Here is a 20,890-nt window from a genome sequence, read left to right on the forward strand (position 1 = left end):
GGTCCTCGCTCAGCCTATCCAGATCCCTCTGCAGACTTTCCACACCCTCCGCACAACTTGCTTTTCCACTCATCTTTGTGTCATCAGCAAATTTCGTTACCCTACGCTCAGCCTCCTCCTCCAGATCATCTATATAAATGGTAAATAGCTGAGGTCCCAGCACCGATCCCTACGGTACTCCACTAGTCACCAACCGCCAATCAGAATAGCACCCATTGATACCAACTCTCCGCCTCCTATTAGACAACCCATCCTCTATCCACGCTAACACCTTACCCCCAACTCTCTGCACCCTAACCTTCTGAAGCAACCTTTTGTGCGCACCTTATCAAACGCCTTTTGAAAATCGAGAAACACCACATCTACCGGTTCCCCTCTGTCTACTGCACTAGTCACGTCCTCATAGAAATCCAATAAATTCGTCAGATGCAACTTCCCCTTAACGAATCCATGCTGCGTCTGCTCTATCAAACCATTCTTTTCTAGGTGCCTCGCTATTTCTTCTTTGATGACGGATTCAAGCATTTTTCCAACTACAGGTTGTTGTATTTTTACAACTACAGGTTGTTGACATTACAGGTTGTTGACATTACAGGTTGTTGACATTACAGGTTGTTGTAGGCTGAAGGAAATGGTCAGATAGAGTGCATCAATCAACATCCATTTCCTACACAGGGAAGGCGATGGCCTAGTGGTATTATTGCTGGACTATTAATCCAGAAACTCAGCCAGCGTTCTGGGGACCATGTTCAAATCCCGCCACGGCAGAAGGTGGAATTTGTAATTAATAAAAAATACCTGGAATTAAGAATCTGCTGATGACCATGAAACCATTGTCGATTGTCAGAAAAGCACGTTCGATTCACTAATGTCCTTTCAGGGAATGAAATCTGCCGTCCTTACCTGGCCTACATGTGACTCTAGGGCCACAGCAATGTGGTTGACTCGCCACTGCCCACTGAAGGCAACTAGGGATGGGCAATAAATGCTGGCCCAGCCAGCGAAACCCGTGTCCCATGAATGATTTTAAAAGATCACCTGCAGGGAGGCTGTCATTCATGTTTACATGCACAGTAGAGCATATTACTTATGTAATACCTGGTTAAGTCTTATTTGATCTGGTTATTTGAACAGTAGACATTTTAGAAAAGGCATTTTACGTGACTTGTTACGGTAATTTCTGCATTCCGTCCTACGTGGGGCTTTGCTCACCCTTGACATATTGTGCCCACATCCTACAACATTCCTTTCACGCTTAGTAAGTGTTGATGGATGTAGTTCAATCTCCTGGCTTGTTTATTTCCCTTTTTTTTCCTCAAAGCCAGTTACACAGTTGACAACTATCTCTGGCATTTTATCCATCATAAATTATTCCAAACATTTCATCACTTTTGAGGGGAGTTCTCACCTGGCTTCAGTTGCACTTTTCATTATCACATTTACATTCTCCCTGGCCCTGTTTTGTTTTAATTTTAGAAAACTAGTTTCAGAAAGGCTAAGACTTCCCCAAGACAAGTGAAAAAAAATTAAAGATAAAATGAATCCAATTGATTAAAGTTTATTTATTCGTGTCGCCAGTAAGTTTAACACAGCAATGGTTACTGTGAAGATCCGCTAGTTACCACATTCTGGCACCTGTTCGGGTACGCTGAAGGATAATTTAGCATGGCCAGTGCACCCAACCAGCATGTCTTTTGGACTGTGGGAGGAAATTGGAGCACCCAGAGGAAACCCACGCAGACACTGGGAGAACTGTGCAGACTCCGCACAGACAGTGACTCAAGCCGGGAATTGAACCTGGGTCCCTGATGCTGTGTGGCAGCTGTGCCACCATGCCTCCCATTGAAGTGGTTGTCGCATTTCAAGTGGTGGCAAGGTGGGGCTTTAAAAACATTTAACTTGTAGAAAAAAGGGAGGTTTCCAAAAGGTAGGTGATTCCATAGTTTTCAAGTTGTGAAAAGGATTAGCTTATTTCCAAGATGCAGAAAGCAAAAACATGCAAGATGTCATCTGTTTGAAACTGATTAAAAGAGAGGTCTTGGGAGACCAATGACTATAATTATGAAATGCAGTGAGGAACAGTAGTTGTGGTTAATAAGCATTTCTGTATTTGGTGAGTTGGCAAGTAATGGCATGATGTTAATTTTTTTGTTGCAATAGTTTTAAATTTTCCTATAACTTTTTTTGAGGAGGTAACTAAGTGTGTGGATGAAGGTAGAGCAGTTGATGTTGTGTACATGGATTTTAGTAAGGCATTTGATAAGGTTCACCATGGTCAGCTCATGAAGAAAGTAAGGAGGTGTGGGATAGAGGGAAATTTGGCCGATTGGATAAGTAACTGGCTGTCTCATAGAAGACAGAGGGTGGTGGTGGATGGAAAATTTTCAGACTGGAGACCAGTTACCAGCAGGGATCAGTGCTGGGTCCTCTGCTATTTGTGATTTTTATCAATGACTTGGAAGAGGGGGCTGCAGGGTGGGTCAGTAAATTTGCTGATGACACCAAGATTTGTGGAGTTGTGGATGAAGTGGAGGGCTGTTGTAGGCTGCAAAGAGACATTGATAGGATGCAGAGCTGGGCCGAAAAATGGCAGACGGAGTTTAACCCTGATAAGTGCGAGGTGATTCATTTTGGTAGGACAAATTTGAATGCGGATTACAGGGTCAATGGCAGGGTTCTGAGGAATGTGGAGGAACAGAGAGACCTTGGGGTTTATATCCACAGATCTCTGAAGGCTGCCACTCAACTGGTGAAGCAATGAAGGAGACCTGTAGTGCATTAGCATTTATTAACAAGGGGTTAGTGTTTAAGAGCCATGGGATTATGCTGCAAATGTACAGGACTTTTATGAGACCACATTTGGAATATTGTGTTCAGTTCTGGTCACCTCACTACAAGAAGAATGTGTAAGCATTGGAGAGAGTGCAGAGGAGATTTATCAGGGTGCTGCCTGGTTTGGAGGGTAGGAAAGGTTGAGGGAGCTAGGACTTTTCTCTTTAGAGCAGAGGAGGGTGAGAGGCGACATAATAGAGGTTTATAAGAAGATGAGGGGGATATATAGAGTGGGCTTTCAGAGACTATTTCCTCAGGTGGATGTAACTGTTATTCAGGGGCATAATTATAAAGCTCATGGTGGGAGATATAGGAGAGATGACCGAGGTAGATGCTTTACTCAGAGTGGTTGAGGTGTGGAATGGACTGTGATAGTGGAGTTATTGGATAGGCACATGGAGCCCACCAGAATGATAGGGGATGGGATAGCTTGATCCTGGTTTCGGACAAAGCTTGGCATGACATCGAGAGCCGAAGGGCCTGTACTGCATTGTACTGTTCTGTGTTCTAACTGAAGTAAGCTGAGTAGAAAGATGGAAAAAGGTGATTTATTTCTGTATGGTGTGTGGCAGCATGTCGAATGCCTTCAGAAGTGTGAGAAAATAGCAATGTTTGAGAGTTCCACATGACCTCCAAGCTGTAGGACGGAAGATTGTGAATGTTTAATTGAAAAAAAACCTTTCCTCTTCAAAGCTTCTGCTTTTACTTTTCATGAAATAAAGTAGATGTAAGAACTCTCTGGTGCCAATACCACAGAATTTTTACATTTGAAACAAATTAGCCCAGAAATTCCGACTGGCAGCAGTGTGACTAAAAGCTGCGTGGGGATTCTTCCACAGAGAGAGAACCCTGCTGTAAAACCTGGGGACCAAGGTCATCTGCATAAAAGGTGCAGGCCCACACGCCATTTTACAACGTTTCCTGGACAACCTTTCTCAGACATGGCTAATATTTCAGAAGTCGGGTAAAAGGTTTGGGGGTGGGGGGTGCAAGCAATGGTGTGGCTGTAGAGCAGAGTTTGAGTTAGGAGCGCTGGTGTGCTCTTCAATCGAGGTGGAATCACAGAACAAGCTACGGCACAGAAGGAGGCCATTCGACCCATCGTGTCTGCGCCTGCAAAACTGTAAGAGCTAGTCCCACCCTCCTGCCTGATAATTATTTTTCAGATGATTATCCAATCCCCTTTTCATATCCACATTTGAAGGTGCCTCCACCATGTTCTTGAGCAGGCTATTTCAGATCCTAACCCACTTGTTGTTTTTCCTCAAGTTGTTCTTGAGGAAAGGGCAACTTGCCTTTAAGAGGGTGCCCTCTGCTTCTCAAATCTTCCATCAGTGGAAGCGACTTTTCTCTATTTGCTCTGTCCAGACTCCTGATAAATGTGTCCACGTACTTGGTGCTAATCAATCTCTCTGATCTCAGTGGCTGGTTGATAATAGCTCTTTGGTCCCACTCAGCTTCCTCCTCTTAACTCTGCTATCACGAGAAAGGGAGAGGGAGTTGGCCCCTAGCAGGATTTTTCACATTCACGAAGAGGGCCAGATACTCAGAAATGGGATCAGCATCACTTTCCTTCCTCTTTTTCACCCCGGAAACTACCCCTTCCAGCCTGATAATTTGTGCGCTGAAAACGGAACAGAATTTCCAAACAGTTTGCCTCAGATACCTACTTAATGGTTGCTCATCAGTGCATCAGCTTTTCAAACTAAGTATTACAGCCACATGGATGGAAAATCTAACTCCATAATTTTATTTCTGCAGCAGTTCAAATTTCCCCCTCAGGCCACACCCTGCCCCGCTGACACTGAAATATTGGTCATGCCTGGGAACCATTGTCCAATGCTGTAAAATGACTTAGGGACCTGCAATGTTTATGCGTATGAGCTGGATGCCAATGTTTTGAGGCAGGGCTCCCTTTCCAGGGAAGAATTCCCCATACAACCTCATTTTAGGCCACACCAAAAAACCTATTTGGAATTTCTGGGCGGCACAGTGGCTAGCATTGCTAACTCACAGCTCCAGGGACCCAGGTTCAATTTCCGGCTTGCATCATCGGTGTGGAGTCTGCACCTTCACCCTGTGTCTGCTAGGGTTTCTTCCAGGTGTTCCTGCAGTCTGAAAAATGCGCTGGTTAGGTGCATTGGCCACGGTAAATGCTCCCTCAGTGTACCCGAACTGGCGCCGGAGTGTGGCAACGAAGGGATTTTCACAGTAACTTCATTGTAAGCCTGCTTGTAAATTTTACTTTAAAATATAAGGATGCTGTGGTGTTGGTATCAGAGATTTCTTGCATGTACTTTGTTTCCTGCAAACAAAAAGCAGAAGCACTGAAGAGGAATGGTTTTTATGACTTCAGAATTTACAACCTTATCTCCCACAGCTTGGAAATAACACGTGAAGGTAGTGACGTGGTAGACCTGAACATTGCCACTATGGCTTGAGAGGGGATTGTTGTGGGTTAGTTTTATTTACTTGTGGTCATTCACACCACAGTGGGTCTATGCTTTTGTTCCCGAGTCACCAATTCTGTCACCCTTCTCCGGTTCGGTCTAACACATTTACAGTCTTAAATCATTGATGTCCTTTATGATTTGATTTGATTTATTATTGTCACATATATTGGTATGCAGTGAAATGTATTGTTTCTTGCACACTATAAAGACAAAACATACCATTCATAGAGTACATAATGGAGAAGGAAAGGAAAGGGTGCAGAATGTACAGTCATAGCTAGGGTGTAGAGAAAGATCAACTTAATACAAGGTTTAGGTCCGTTCAAAAGTCTGACAGCAGCAGGGAAGTTCGAGTAGGTGTTGTTACGTGACTTCAGACTTTTATATCCTTTTCCTGATGGAAAAAGAAGGAAGAGAGCATGTCCAGAGAGCGTGGAGTCCTTGATTATCCTGGCTGCTTTTAGACATTTGCTATTCAGCCCTTTGAGCCTGCACCACCATTCAGTATGATCGTAGCTGATTGTGCACTTTCAGTCTCCCACTCCCACTTTATCTCCATACCCCTTGATCCCTTTAGCTACAAGGGCCACGTCCAGCTCCCTCTTGAACATATCTAATGAACTGGCCCCGACAACTTTCCGTGGTTGAGGATTCCGTGGGTTCGCAACTCTCTGAATGAAGATGTTCTGCCTCATCTCAGTCCTGAATGGCTTACCCTTTATTCTTACACTGTAACCTTAGTTCTGGACTTCTCCAACATTGGGAGATTTTTCCCACATCTAGCCTGCCCAATCCCCATCAGGATTTTAGATGTTTCTATGGGATCCCTCTCATTCTTCTCAATCCCAGTGATACAAGCCCAGTCAATCCAGTCTCTTTCGTATGTCAGTTCTGCCATTCCAGGAATCAGATTGGTAAACCTTCGCTAGACTCCCTCAATAGCAAGAATGTCCTTTCTTAGACTAGGAGACCCAAAACTACACACAATATTCAAAGTGAGGCCTCACCAAGGCCCTGTAGAACTGCAGCAAGATATCCTCACTCCTATACTCAAATCCTCTTGCCATGAAAGCCAACGTACCATTAACTTTCCTGACCACCTGCTGTACCTGCATGCCAGCCTTCAGCAACTGTTCCACCATGACACCCAGATCATGTTGCACTTCTCCTTTTCCTGAACAGCCACCATTCAGAAAATAAACTTCCTTCCTGTTTTTGCCATCAAAGTGTATAACCTCACATTTATCCACATTATATTGCATTTGCCAAGTATTTGCTCACTCAGCCAGCTTGTCCAAGTCACCCTGCAGCTTCTTAGCATCCCTCTCACAGCATACACTGCCAGCAAGCTTAGTGTCATTTGCAAATTTGGAGATATTGCATTCAATTCCTTTGTCCAAATCATTATTGTATATTGTGAATAGCTAGGGTCCCAGCACTGAACCCAGTGGTACCCCACTAGTCACTGCCTGCCACTCTGGAAAGGACCTGTTTATTCCCACTCTCTGCTTCCTATCTGCCAACCTGTCAATACATTACCCCCAATATCATGAGGTTAAATTTGCTCACTGATCTCGTGTGGATGACCTTGTCGAAAGCCTTTTGGAAGTCCAGATACACAACACCCACAGGTTCACCCTTGACCACTCTACTGGTCACGTTCTCAAAAATTCCAGAAGATTTATCAAGCACGATTTCACTTTCATGAATCCACCCACACAGATTCCACATCATCCATGGTAATGTCCTTCCTTGCTATTGCAATCTCCTCTTTAACCAGCAATGCTACCCCATCCCCCTTCCTTTCCTGAATACTGAATACCCCAGGATATTGCATTCCCATCCCTGATCACCGTGGAGCCAAGTCTCCGAGATCCCAATTACATCATTAGTTCATTAATGACTACCTGCGCAGTTTTGAGGCAGTGGGAAGTGTAGACCGAATCAGTGGATAGGAGGCTGGTTTGCGTGATGAGCTGGGCTGTGTTCACAACTCTTGTAGCTTCTTCTCATCCTGGTCAGAGCAGGAACCATACCAAGCTATGGTATGTCTGGAAAGGATGCTTTCTATGGTGCAGCTGTAAAAATTGATGAGAATCATGGTGGACATGCTGAATTTCCTTAGCCTTCTGAGAAGTAGAAGGATTGGTGGGCTTTTTCTAACTGTAGCATCAGAGTGGGGGGAACCAGGACATGTTGGTGATCAAAAACTTGAAGCTCTCGACCATTTCTACTTCATCACCGTTGTTATAGACGGGCATGTCCTGTACAACACTTCCTGATATCAATGACTGCCGCCTTCTTACTGACATTGAGGGAGAGATTATTGTCCTATTTGACCCTGAGCTGACCTTACCACAGTTTCCTCTTCACCTCCAAGGCACTACATTCCATCACCATAGCATCTCCTTTCTCTGCTCCTACCTTGGCCCACCTGTTTCTCGAACCCTCACCTATTTTTTGCTACTTCCAGACTCAACTATTGTAGTTCTGTCTTGGCTAACCTCCCATCTCCCATCCTCTATAAGCTTAAGCTCAGTTAAACCTCTGCTGCCTGTATCCGAACTCGCAAGAAGTGCCCACTGAACTGCATTGGCACCTAATTAATCGATGCCTTGATTTTAAATTCTCATCCTGTGTTATAGTGGCACAGTGATTTCATTGTGTCACAGCGCCAGGGACCCAGGTTCAATTCCTGGCTTCAGGTCACTGTCTGTGTGGAGTCTGCACGCTGTCCCTGTATCTATGTGTGTTTCCTCCCACTGTCCAAAGATGTGCAGGTTAGGTTGATTGGCTATTCTAAATTGCCCCTTAATGTCCCGGGATGTGTATGTCAGAGGGATCAGCAGGTAGTTTCACGGATAGAGCTTGGGTGAGATTGTCAGTGCAGACTCGATGGGCTGAATGACCTCCTTCTGCACTGTAGCGGTTCTGAGATGCATTGATGGCCTTGCTCCATAAATTCCTCCAATATTATAAACCTCTGGGATATTTGTGCCCTTTCCAAGTTTCTTGGATTTCCTTCACCCCACCATTTAAGAACATAAGAAATAGGAGCAGGAGTAGGCCATCTAGCCCTTCGAGTCTGCCCCGCCATTCAATAAGATCATGGCTGACCTGAAGTGGATCAGTTCCACTTCCCCACTTTCTCCCCATAACCCTTAATTCCCTTGTCTATCAAAAACCTATCTACTCATGACTTAAATATATTTAGCGAGGTAGCCTCCACACTTCAACGGGCAGAGAATTCCAGAGATTCACCATCCTTTGAGTGAAGAAGTTCCTCCTCAACTCCGATCTAAACTGCTCCCCCCTTATCTTGAGGCTGTGCCCTCTAGTCCTGCTATCCTTTCTAAGCAGGAAGAATCTCTCTACCTCTATCCTATCCATCCCTTTCATTATCTTATACGTCTCTATAAGATCCCCCCATCCTTCTAAACGCCAACCAGTACAGACCCAGTCTATGTGGTCTTTCTTCATAGTCCAACCCCCTCATCTCCAGTATCAGCCTAGTGAACCTCCCCTGCACTCCCCCCAAGGCCAATATATGCTTGCACAAGTGCGGTGACCAAAACTGCACACAGTACTCCAGCTGTGGCCTCACCAGTACCCTGTACAGTTGCAGCAAGACCTCCCTACTTTTATATTCAATCCCCCTTGCTATAAAGACCAGCATCCCATTCGCTGCCTTGATCACCTACTGCACCTGCAGACTGTGTTTTTGTGACTCGTGCACAAGGACCCCCAGGTCCCTCTGCACCGTAGCATGCTGCAGCTTTTCGCCCTTTAAATAGTAATCTCTCCTACTATTATTTCTGCCAAAGTGGATAACCTCATACTTGCTAACATTATACTCCATCTGATAGGTCCTCGCCCACTCATTTAGCCTATCCAGATCCCTCTACCGCTCGAGTCACATCCTCATAGAAATCCAATAAATTTGTCAAACTTGTCTCATTCAGATCAGTGAATGAGACATTCAGTGAGCAAGGACAAGCTAATGGTTCCAGAAAGCTTAATGAATAGACAGAGTGTTAAACCAGATAAGAATTTAGGCCAGGTGGCCATGGGAAAGTCAGGTAGAAACCATTGGAACTCATTGTTCCCATGCTGTCAGAGAATATCTGCAGCTAATGCCTTCAACTGTCTAGGTCCTAAGCACTGGAACTGTTGTTAAATCTCTCTAGCTCAATATCTGCTGCTCCACAGAGGATATTGCATTAAATCAACCTCCTTGACCAAGTCTTAACTGACTCGGGCGGGTTTTACCATCGGACCTGCCCTAAAATCAGAAAATCCTCCCAAGGTCAACGGACTTTTGCACGGTCCACCACTGTACAGTTCCCGTAGCAGGTGGGACAGGAAAATTCCCTCCAGTGTTAAATTTTGTCTGAAGTGCCTGGGGGCATTTTACTACCTTACAACTTACAGAAAATATGACCATGTGGGATTTGGAATGTGAGGCAGTTGTATGCTAAGTTTAAGGGCAGGGAATGATACAGATCAAGACTTGCAGAATGAATGAATAACAATTCATGATGTGTTCTCATGCGAATGTAATAGTAGAAGGGAAGTGAAATCCAACATGAGCAAATCCTTTCTGCGGTTTTATTTCAGATTGGCTTCTAAATTTTTGAAGTGTGCAGGTATGGAACCATAGAGGTTTATAGCATGGAAAAAGCCCCTTCGGTCCAACTTGTCTACGCTGCTAATTTTTTTAATTAAACCCCTAAGCTGATCCCAATTGGCTGCATTTGGCCCACATCCCTCTATACCCATCTTATCCATGTAACTATCTAAATGCTTTTTAAAAGACAAAATTGTACCCGCCTCTACTACTACTTCTGGCAGCTCGTTCCAGACGCTCACCACCTGATGTGTGAAAAAGTTGCCCCTCTGGACACTTGTGTATTTCTCCCCTCTCACCTTAAACCTATGCCTGCTCATTTTAGACTCCCCTACCTTTGGATGTGGGCAGTTGGTTTCTGTTTCACTTGCAGTATTACCCCTAGGGATTGCCACCTGCCTGATTTTACGTAAATGGTTACTAGCCAATAAGTTAACCCTGCATTATAATGATCTTTTGATATTATGTGCTAAAATGATATTAAAAATTACACCTCTTGTTGCTGGTCGCAATTCCTAATGAGTAACCAGCCACAGTTTCTTTTCAAAAAAAAACGCCAGACGGATTTCAAGCTTCAAAGCAGAATTGTCTAGTCCCAAGTTGAAAGAATGGTTGCCAGGTTTTTTGTTTTTGTTTTGAAGTTTATTTATTAGTGTCACAAGTGGGCTTAGATTAACACTGCAGTGAAGTTACTGTGAAAATCCCCTAGTCGCCACATTCCGGCACCTGTTTGGGAGAATTTAACATGGCCGGTGCATCTAACCAGCACACCTTTCAGACTGTGGGAGGAAACTGGAGCACCCGGAGGAAACCCATGCAGACACGGGGAGAACGTGCAGACTCAGCACAGACAGTGATCCAAAACGGGAATCAAACCCTGTCCCTGATGCTGTGAGGCAGCAGTGCTAACCATTTGTGCCACTGTCATAGCAATCATGGCTAGGTATTTAAACAATGCTATTTTCTCCCTTTGATTATTATATACGTACTGAGCGTTGAAGGCATTATGACATCTGTGTACTTAATTTCCCTTCAGCGTCGCCGTGTTTCATCGCGCCACCCAAACATTTGGAGGAAACTGCAGCCATACGCAGGAGAGTTCTTCTACATCCTGAGGGGGATCACTTTACGCTCATCAATGTCTACAATGCATTCAAACAACGTAAGTGTGGAAAAATCAATGAAGCTTTCACTTGTAATGAAGCCGTTAACTTTTTTCTTCCCCACTCTCCACCACCACCATCACCACCCCACCCCCCCACACACACACACACACACACACACACACACACACACACATCCAAAAAGTGATACTGTTACGACAGGAGCTCACATTGCCACATACCCATCTTTACTGGTCATCTAACTAATCAAAACAAAAGCAAAATATTTCCAGCATCCGCAGTCCGAAATTAAAAATAAATTGATGGAAAGACTCAGCAGATCTGGCAGCAACTGAAGAAGAGTCATGTGGACTTGAAATGTTAACTACATTTCTCGCTCCACAGATGCTGCCAGATGAGAATATTGGAGGCATGGTTACAAAATTAGTGTGGTCAGCATTGTTAGTAAGTTTGCAGCTGACACTAAGATTGGTGACATAGTGGACAGTGAAGAAAGTTATCTCCAACTGCAACAGGATCTTGGTCAATTGGGTCAGTTTGCTGATGAATGGCAGATGGAGTTTAATTTAGACAAGTGCGAGGTGATGCATTTTGGTAGATTGAACCAGGGCAGGACTTACTCAGTTAGTGGTAAGGCTTTGGGGAGAGTTACAGAATAGGGATCCAGGGGGTACATGTTCATAGCTCCTTGAAAGTGGAGTCGCAGGTGGACAGAGTGATGAAGAAGGCATTCGGCAAGCACAAGAATGTCCTGATTGAGAATCTTACTCTGAGGTGCAAAACTAGCTGCGGTGTGGCATAGATTTTATTCTTTTTATACTTGTTCTTTTACAGGATCGCTGGCTCGGCCAGTATTTATTGTCTATCCATAACTGCCCTGAAGTCACCAACATATATTCCACCCAGTCCATTTGTTCTGCACAACTTATACTATCATAAACCCTACCCATTTCAAATGTCATGTAGGAAAAGCATGCTACAAGATAATCGTACCTTAAAATCATACAGTGCAGAGGAGGCCCTTCAGCCCATTGGGTCTGCACCTTTAGAAACACCTGAACTCCCACTTAATCTCATCTGCCAGCACTTGGCCCATAGCTTTGCATTTTATGATGTTCCAAGCGCTCATCCAGATACTTCTTTAAGGATCATAGGGATCACAAAAATCATAGAATCCCTGCAGTGCAGGAGGAGGCCGTTCGGCCCATCGAGTCTGCACCAATAACAAACCCATCCAGGCCCTATTCTCCCTAACTCCATGTATTTTGCTCTACTAGTTCCCCTGACACGAAGGCGCAATTTATCATGGCCAATCTGTTTAACCCTATTTACATCTTTGGAGTGTGGGAGAAAGTGGAATCACCCAGGGAAACCCACACAGACACTGGGAGAACGTACAAATTTCACACAGTCACCCAAGTCAAGAAATGAACCCAGTTCCCTGGCGCTGTGAGGCAGCAGCGCTAACCACTGTGCCACCGTGCCACCGATCTTAGTTTTTCAAATCAGAAATATTCTAAACCCTTCCCCAATTGTTTTTTAAATCCAGGTTTTCGCATCCACTGCTCTGTCTAGAAATTCATTCCTCAAATTGATCAGTCCTTGTTTTTTTTTAAATTTTATCTATTAGTCACATGCAAGGCTTACGTGAGCACTGCAACGAAGTTACTGTGAAAATCCCCTAGTCACCACATTATGGCACCTATTTTGGTCCATTGAGGGAGAATTTAGCATGGCCAATGCACCTAACCAGCATGTTTTGTGTGAAAACGTCCCTGATGACATCGCTAAAATTACCTTTCACTGGTTTGAGCTTGCATCTTCTCATGCTATTTCCTAAGAACTTCAAATGCCAGAAATCTAAAATGATGCGCAGCAAGTCAGGTAACATTGATGGGGAGAACTTGATGCTTCAAGCATGAAGCCTCCTTCAAAACTGAAAGGGTTTATGAACTAAAAATATTTTCAAAGGAATAGAAAGTAAAGGAAAATTCTGAAATGATGAAGCGTGCACTGGTATAGACAAGAAGTCATGATGTGGAGATGCCGGCGTTGCACTGGGGTAAACACTAAGAAGTCTCACAACACCAGGTTGAAGTTCAACAAGTTTATTTGATAGTTATCCCACTAGCTTTCGGGACTTGCCCCTTTGTCAGGTGAGTCTCTCCAGGAGAGCGCTCTCCACTCACCTGACGAAGGGGCAGACCCTGAAAGCTTGTGGGTTTACTATCAAATAAACTTGTTGGACTTTAACCTGGTGTCATGAGACTTCTTACTATAGACAAGAAGTCCAGGGTAGGACTTATACAGTGAGCAGTAGGGCCCTAGGGAGTGTTGAAGACCAGAGGGATCTGAGAATCTAAGTGTGTAGTTTGAAAGCAGCATCACAGGTAGGCAGGGTAGTGTTGTTCGTGAAATATTTTATACCGTCACTTAGATCAGTTTATTGTGTTTATCTCAAGTGCCTTTACTTTGAGACAAAGGACTGTGGTTCAAACTTAGCTTTATTAAACCAAAAGAGAAAATGCTGGAAAATCTCAGCATGCCTGGCAGCATTTGTAAGGAGAGGAAAGAGCTGACATTTCGAGTCCAGATGGTCCTTTGTCAAAGAATCATCTGGACTCGAAACATCAGCTCTTTTCTCTCCTTACAGGTGATGCCAGACATGCTGAGATTTTCCAACATTTCCTCTTTTAATTTCAGATTCCAGTATCCACAGTAATTTGCTTTTAGCTTTATTAAAAACACTTGCAGATTAAAGAAACAATTCTTACACAATAGGTTAAGTTAACTTTCCCCAAACTAGGCAATTATAATAGATATTACCCAGTCTGGTAAAATCGATTGGGCTGTTGGACTCGATTCACTGAGTTCGCAGCAACAAGGTGCTCTTAGCACGAAGGTGGACCTCGCATGCCTTCCTGCATCGTGTCAGGTCACAGTAGGTTTGGAGTGTTTACTGGAGTTTGTCTTGAATGGCTATTTTTGTCATTCTCCTTCCTCCTTCGAATGTTCGCTGGTTTTCGGCCAGTGGACAGGGGAAAAGTCACAACACCCAACGAGGTTAGGCCAGGTTATCCTAGTTGTCCAGTTTATGTTGGGTCTAATTTGACCGCACTGGTGAAGAAGCCATCTAGCACCCTGGCCTCCTTCAGTCAGGGCATTGAGTATAAGATTGAGACATTATGTTACAGTTGTATGAGTTGTTGGTGAGGCCAACTTGAAGTATTGCATGCAGTTTTGGTCACTCTGTTATAGGAAAGACATTGATAAACTGGAAAAAGTGCACAGAAAATTTACGAGGATAGTGCCAGGACTAGTGGGCCTGAGAGGTTGACCCGACTGGGACTTTATTCATTGGAACATAGGAGAATGAGGGGTGAGCTATTGAAGTGTATAAATAGGGACATAAGTCATGAGGGACATGGATAGGATAAATGCTGTTTGCCAGGATAGGGAAGTTGAAAACTAGAAAGCATAGATTTAAGGTGAGAGACGAAAGATTTAAAAGGGATCTGAGGGGCAACTTCTTCACGCAGAGGATGGTATGTATATGGAATGAACTGCCAGAGATTGAGGCTGGTACAATAGCAACATTTAAAAAGCATTTGGATAAGTGCATGGATGAGAGGGGATTAGAGGGATATGGGCCAAAGTTTGCAATTGGAAGGAGGATACCATGGTCAGCATGGATCACTTGGGCCAAAGCATCTGTTTCCATACTGAAAAAAACAAATAAGCAAAAAGGACATGACCTGTAAAGTCGTAGTGAACATGACAGGCTTGTATTGCCTTTCCTCCCTCGTCCCTTCATTTTGTTCTCTACATTCCCAAAGTTGTGCGAGTTAGGTTGATTGGCTAACTTGACCCTTTTTGCTTATTTGTTTTTTCAGTATGGAAACAGATGCTTTGGCCCAACTGATCCATGCCGACCATGGTATCCTCCTTCCAATTGCAAACTTTGGCCCATATCCCTCTAATCCCCTCTCATCCATGCACTTATCCAAATGCTTTTTAAATGTTGCTATTGTACCAGCCTCGTAGTGTCAGGGGGATTAGCAGGTTAAATATATGGGGTTATGGGAATAGAAGAGCTATTTTAAAAGTCTGTTTTTGCTATAAGGATGTTGATACATCTGGAATATTGCAATTACAACTTACGACGTACAGCCTAGCAAATACTCCCAAATATGTTGCTGTTTTCCATTTACACGTGATCAGTAAATTGTCAAATTGAAATGTTCTTTTTACACCATGTTGTATATTGAAAGTATATGGTAAAATGGTATAAAATCCTGTGTAAAATGAAAGGTAAATGGGCAATTTTAGCCTACTTTTTGCAGCAATGAACTGCCCCAATTCAGGATGAAATTGACAGTCTCCCACATGTTCTTGATGAGAGGAAAAAATGTTGCATTCAAACATTATTACCCTCAGGTAATTGACAGGATCAGGTTTTGCACCCACCTGCATTGAAGTCTTGGGTGAGTATGAAACTAGCTTTCCGCTCGCTCACATCGCTTTCTCCGTCTCTTCTCTGCACCCCCATCCCTTCAGAGTTTGTACTTACTAATTCAGCAGCAGTTTCATTATTGGCAAAGCTCATCACTAAAGAATACCAGATATTTTACTCAGTGTTCTTCCGAGGTTTGATCAAAGATACACTGGCGTGACAGTGAAGAGCGAACATTGTTATCTAACCTTACCACGTATAGAAAGTGCACCATTCCCCAGTACTGTTATTCCTCAACTTCACATATCAAAATAACCAACCCTTCTACTTTAAATTTGTGTAGAAGATAGTGTGGAATGTGAGCAATATACCTCAGATCAGCTGAACATATCTGTTTTTGAATAATGTAAAAAATTAATTTGTTTATTCATGTATGCCAACAAATTTCCATAATCTCTTCTATTTGCATTAATTTTTGAGAAAAGAACAAGCACAAACCATAGAATCATGAATTGTTACGGCGCAGAAGAAGGCTGTTTGGCTCGTCATGCCTGCACCGGCTTTTCTAAATGATTATCATGGCTAATTAATTCCCCAACCTTTTCACCTTGCATTGTTTCTGTTCAACCTGCATTGTTTCATTTGAACCTGCCCCACCACACTTCCAGGCAGTACGGCCCAGACCCAAACCACTTGTTTGAAAGTTACTTTCAATCTGTGCCCTCACGTTCTTGATCCGAGCAGGAACATTTTCTCCGTAACGTGCTGTGTCCAGCCCCCTCATGATATTGCACATCTCTCTCCAAGCTGCTCTCAGCTGCCTTCTCTCCAAGGAGAACAGTTCTAACCTGGGGATTGGCAGGGTGGATGTGTGGGGTTATGGGGTTAGGGCCTGGGTGGTATTGTTGTTGGTGCAGGCTTATGGGAATTCTATGGTTCAACATCTCCAATTAATCCTCATGACTGAAGTTTGTCATCCCTGGGACCATTTTCCTAAACCTCTTTTGCATTCTGTCCAATGCAATCACATCCTTCCTATAGTGTGGTGTGCAGAACTGTACACAACATTCCAGGTAAGGCCTAACTATTGTCTTGTATAAATTCAGCATAACCTCGTTCTTGTACTCTATGACCCTATTGATAAAGTCTAGAATACTATATGCTTTATTAACTCCTCTTTGTCCTGCCACCTGCAATGATCTATGACGCATATGCATCCAAGTTCCTCTACTCTTACACTCTCAAGAATTGTACCACTTTATTTAGTTTTTACTCCATTCTTAAAGTTAGTCACTGCTCAGACTGGACCAGATGGACGTGAATCCATCTCCGCCTTCCTCCAAAAACTAAATTCAAATTGAATCCAATTTATGGTCCCCACAAGAGAGACAAACAAGATAAGGCATTGCACCCATCTTGGGTCTTCCTGTTGGATCAAACCATCAATCAACGTACACTTAAAGTTATTTTTTTAAAGTTTATCAGTCTCAGGTTGGCTTACATTAACACTGCAATGAAGTGACTGTGAAAATCCCCTAGTCGCCACACTCCGTCATCTGTTCGGGTTCACTGAGGGAGAATTTAGCATGGCCAATGTGCCTAACCAGCATATCTTTCGGACTATGGGAGAAAACCTGGGCACCTGGAGGAAACTCCCGCAGACATGGGGAGAACATGCAGACTCCGCACAGTGACCCAAGCTGTGAACCGAACCCGGGCCCCTGGTGCTGTGGGGTGGCGGTGCCATCCCAACCTGTTCCCAAGAATCAGTACTTAATTGTATAAGAACATAAGAACATAAGAAATAGGAGCAGGAGTAGGCCATCTAGCCCTTCGAGTCTGCCCCGCCATTCAATAAGATCATGGCTGATCTGTCGCTGCTCAGTTCCACTTTCCTGCTTTCTCCCCATAACCCTTAATCCCCTCTCTTATCAAAAACCCATCAACCCGCGTCTTAAAAATATTTAGCGAGGCAGCCTCCACCACTTCAACGGGCAGAGAATTCCAGAGATTCACCACCCTTTGAGTGAAGAAGTTATTTATGTTATTTAAGTATGATTAAGTTATTTAAGTATGATTAACTTTGGGTGAGATTTGGGCATTCTGACTGGGTAAAGTGGGCTGAAGCAATATCTGAGAGAGGGGACTGTGTTCACATTTCAGAAGCAACCTTTCTGTAGAAGTTTGTAGAAATTTTAACAAGTATTTCTCTGTTAAACATGGGTCAGCATGTTTTCAGTATTTCTAGGAAATCAGCATTAGTAGAGAAATATTTTTGGGGAAATTGATGGGATTGAAAGTGGATAAATCTCTAGGGCCTGATAATCTTTAAGGAAGTGACCCTGGAAATAGTAGATCCATTGGTGGTTATGTTCCAAACTCTTTGGACTGTGGAATAGTTCCTACGGATTGGAGGGTAGATAATGTAAGCCCACTATTCAAAAAGGGAAGTAGAGAGAAAACAGGAAGCTATCGACTGGGGAGCTGCTGGAGTCCAGTATCAAGGAATTCATAACTCAGGATTTGAAAGGCAGTGGTATAATCTGACAAAGCATGGATTTACAAAAGGAAAATCATGCTTGACAAATCTATTGGCATTCTTTGAGGGTGTAACTAGTAGAGTTGACTGAGGAGAACCAGTGGATGTGGTTTATTTAGACTTTCAGAAGACTTTCAACAAGGTCACACATAACAGACTACTATGTAAAGTTAGAGTACATGGGATTGCAGACAATGCCTTGAGATGGATAGAAAGCTGGTTAGCAGATAGGAAGTAAAGAGTCGGCATAAATGAGTTTTTTTCCTGATTGGCAGACAATGTTGAGTGGTGTTCCGCAAAGACCTGTACTTGGACTCCAACTGTTCACATTATATATTAATGATTTGGAAAAGGAAACTGAATGTATTATCTCCAAATTTGCAGGTAATACAAAGTTGGGTGGGAGGGTGAGCTGTGAGGAGGATTCAAAGATGATTTGGACAGACTGAGTGTATGGGCATCTGCATGTCAGATGCAGTATAATGTGGGTAAATGTGAGGTTATCCAATAGCAGGTAGACATTATTATTTGAATGGGTGTAAATTGAGAGAGGCGGATACTTAACAAGACCTTAGAATCCTCGTGCATGAGTTGCTGAAAGTAAGCATGCAGATACATAGAACATAGAACATTACAGCGCAGTATAGGTCCTTTGGCCCTCGATGTTGCGCCGACCAGTGGAACCAATATACAGCAGGCAGTAAAGAAGGCAATTGGCATGTGGCCTTCATAGCAAGAGGAATTGAGTATAGAGATAGGGATGTTTTGCTGCAATTGTATAGAACATTGGTGAGGCCAAACCTGGAGTATCGTGTGCAGTTTTGGTGTCCTTATCTGAAGAAGGATATCCTTGCTATAGAGGGAGTACAGCGAAGGTTTACCAGGCTGATTCCAGGTCTGTCATATGAGGAGCCACTAAATCGGTTTGGATTGTATTCACTGGAGTTTAGAAGAGTGAGAGGAGATTTCACAGCAACTTATGAAATTCTAACAGGGTTAGACAGGGATGTTTCCAATGGTGGGGGAGTCCAAAACCAAGGGACATAATTTGAGGGTAACGAGTAAACCTTTTAGAACTGAGATGAGGAGAAATTTCTTCACCCAGAGAGTGGTGAATGTATGGAATTAACTGAGGCCAAAGCATTGTCTGATTTTAAGAAAAAATTAGATATAGTTCTTGGGGCTAAAGGGATCAAGGGATGTGGGGGGAAGGGGGATCAGGATATTGAATTTGATGATCAGCCATGATCAGAAGGAATGGTAGAGCAGGATTGAAGGGCCGAATGACCAGATCCTGCTTCTAGTTTCTGTTTCTATCAAACTTTTTTCACCTCTGACTAAAATCGTGAACTGACCCCATGACTAATGTAATCTTTCAAAGAAAAACTCATAATCTGTTGCAGTTGCCATTGTATGCGAAGCTTTTTAGTGTATTCATTGGTCGCATTAAGTCTATAAAATCTGCTTCTAGATAATGAAGATGAAACGTGGTGCCTGAAGAATTACTTGAGTTATTCTGCTCTGAAGCTGGCTGATGTTGTCCGCTATGAATTGCTGGAATTGATGCAAAGGATTGAGCTGCCTGTTTCACCACCCAACTTCGGAATGGAGGAAAATGTGCTTAACATAAAGAAAGCTCTGATCTCTGGCTATTTCCTTAAGGTTTGTGTTCATGCTGTACCATTGCAACTCCTCCGTGTCCTGGCATCCAGTCAGAGATCTTGCACAAACTGTAAATAATTCATATTAATTTTGCAGTGTTGCTGCCTGCTCAAATTTTCCTTGGCAAAACCTCTGAGGTATCTGGTTTCATCATGTCAGTGGTGATGCCGCTCTACCAAGTGTGTGATACACGAGCCTTCAAATTCTTTGCCTGATGTTTTAGCCAATTAGCCCATAGCAATGGAAACGTTTGGTTTGCCCACTACATGGTTGCTAGCTGCCTGTGTCAAGTGTTACAATCGGATCAAAAGCACTTAGTCAGACTGCAGCAGTGAGAGTGTAAAAACCACAGACTAAATAAGAGGTTGCATAACCCATTGGTCCATAAGATATATTTCCAGTTTAATTTTAATTTTTAAAATACCAGCGTATTTTTCTGTCAGCCTTTAAATTCAATATTCAATGAGCGCTGTTCCAAATCAGATTAATTAATCTGTTGTTAGAAATTGAACAGTAATCAGGTTTGAAAAAAATGAAAGTGCTGAGCATGTTTAGGAGGCTGGCAAGTATCAACAAACAAAAGATATTTCCAGCAGAGCTGCCGTGAGAACTGAAACATGAGCAGCTGCTGTCACCTATCTGAGCTCGACCAACTAAAGCCGATAGAATACTTACTCATCGCCTGCCAGAGGAAAATTTGAGAGTCAACCACATTGCTGTGGATCTTCTTTATTTATTCGTTTGTGGGACATGGGTGTCGTTGGCTGGCGAGCATTTATTGCCCATCCCTAGTTGCCCTTGGAGAGCAGCTGAGAGTCAACCACGTTGTGTCTCTGGAGTTACATGTAGGCCAGACCAGTTAAGGATGGCAGATTTCCTTTGCTAAAGGACATTCGTGAACCAGATGGGTTTTTCCAACAATCGACAGTGGTTTCATGGTCATCAGTAGATTCTTAATTCCAAATTTTTTTTATTGAATTCAAATTCCACCAGCTGCCATGGCGGGTCCCAGAATATTAGCTGAGCTTCTGGTTTAATAGTCTAGCGATTAATACCACTAGGCTATGGCTTCCTCTGGAGTCACATGTAGGCCAGCCCAGATAAGCACGATAGATTTCCTTCCCTAAAAGACGTTAGTGAATCAGCTGGGATTCTACAACAATGGTTTCATGGTCACCATGAGAATTTTAATTCCAGATC

General features: G+C 43.3%; 1 protein-coding gene across 1 annotated transcript in view; it reads left to right on the forward strand.

The window, feature by feature from the left end:
• The window catches only part of dqx1 (DEAQ box RNA-dependent ATPase 1), a 114,597-nt gene that overhangs the window by 78,274 nt on the left and 15,433 nt on the right, over positions 1-20,890 (forward strand). The window contains exons 9-10 of the mRNA XM_080193633.1: positions 10,949-11,074; positions 19,500-19,690. Of these exons, the coding sequence (XP_080049759.1) occupies positions 10,949-11,074; positions 19,500-19,690 (317 nt within the window). The remainder of the gene's footprint in view (positions 1-10,948; positions 11,075-19,499; positions 19,691-20,890) is intronic.

The sequence above is a fragment of the Carcharhinus amblyrhynchos genome, chromosome 1, assembly GCF_965287045.1.
Source record: "Carcharhinus amblyrhynchos chromosome 1, sCarAmb.v2.hapA, whole genome shotgun sequence".
NCBI lineage: Eukaryota > Metazoa > Chordata > Chondrichthyes > Carcharhiniformes > Carcharhinidae > Carcharhinus > Carcharhinus amblyrhynchos.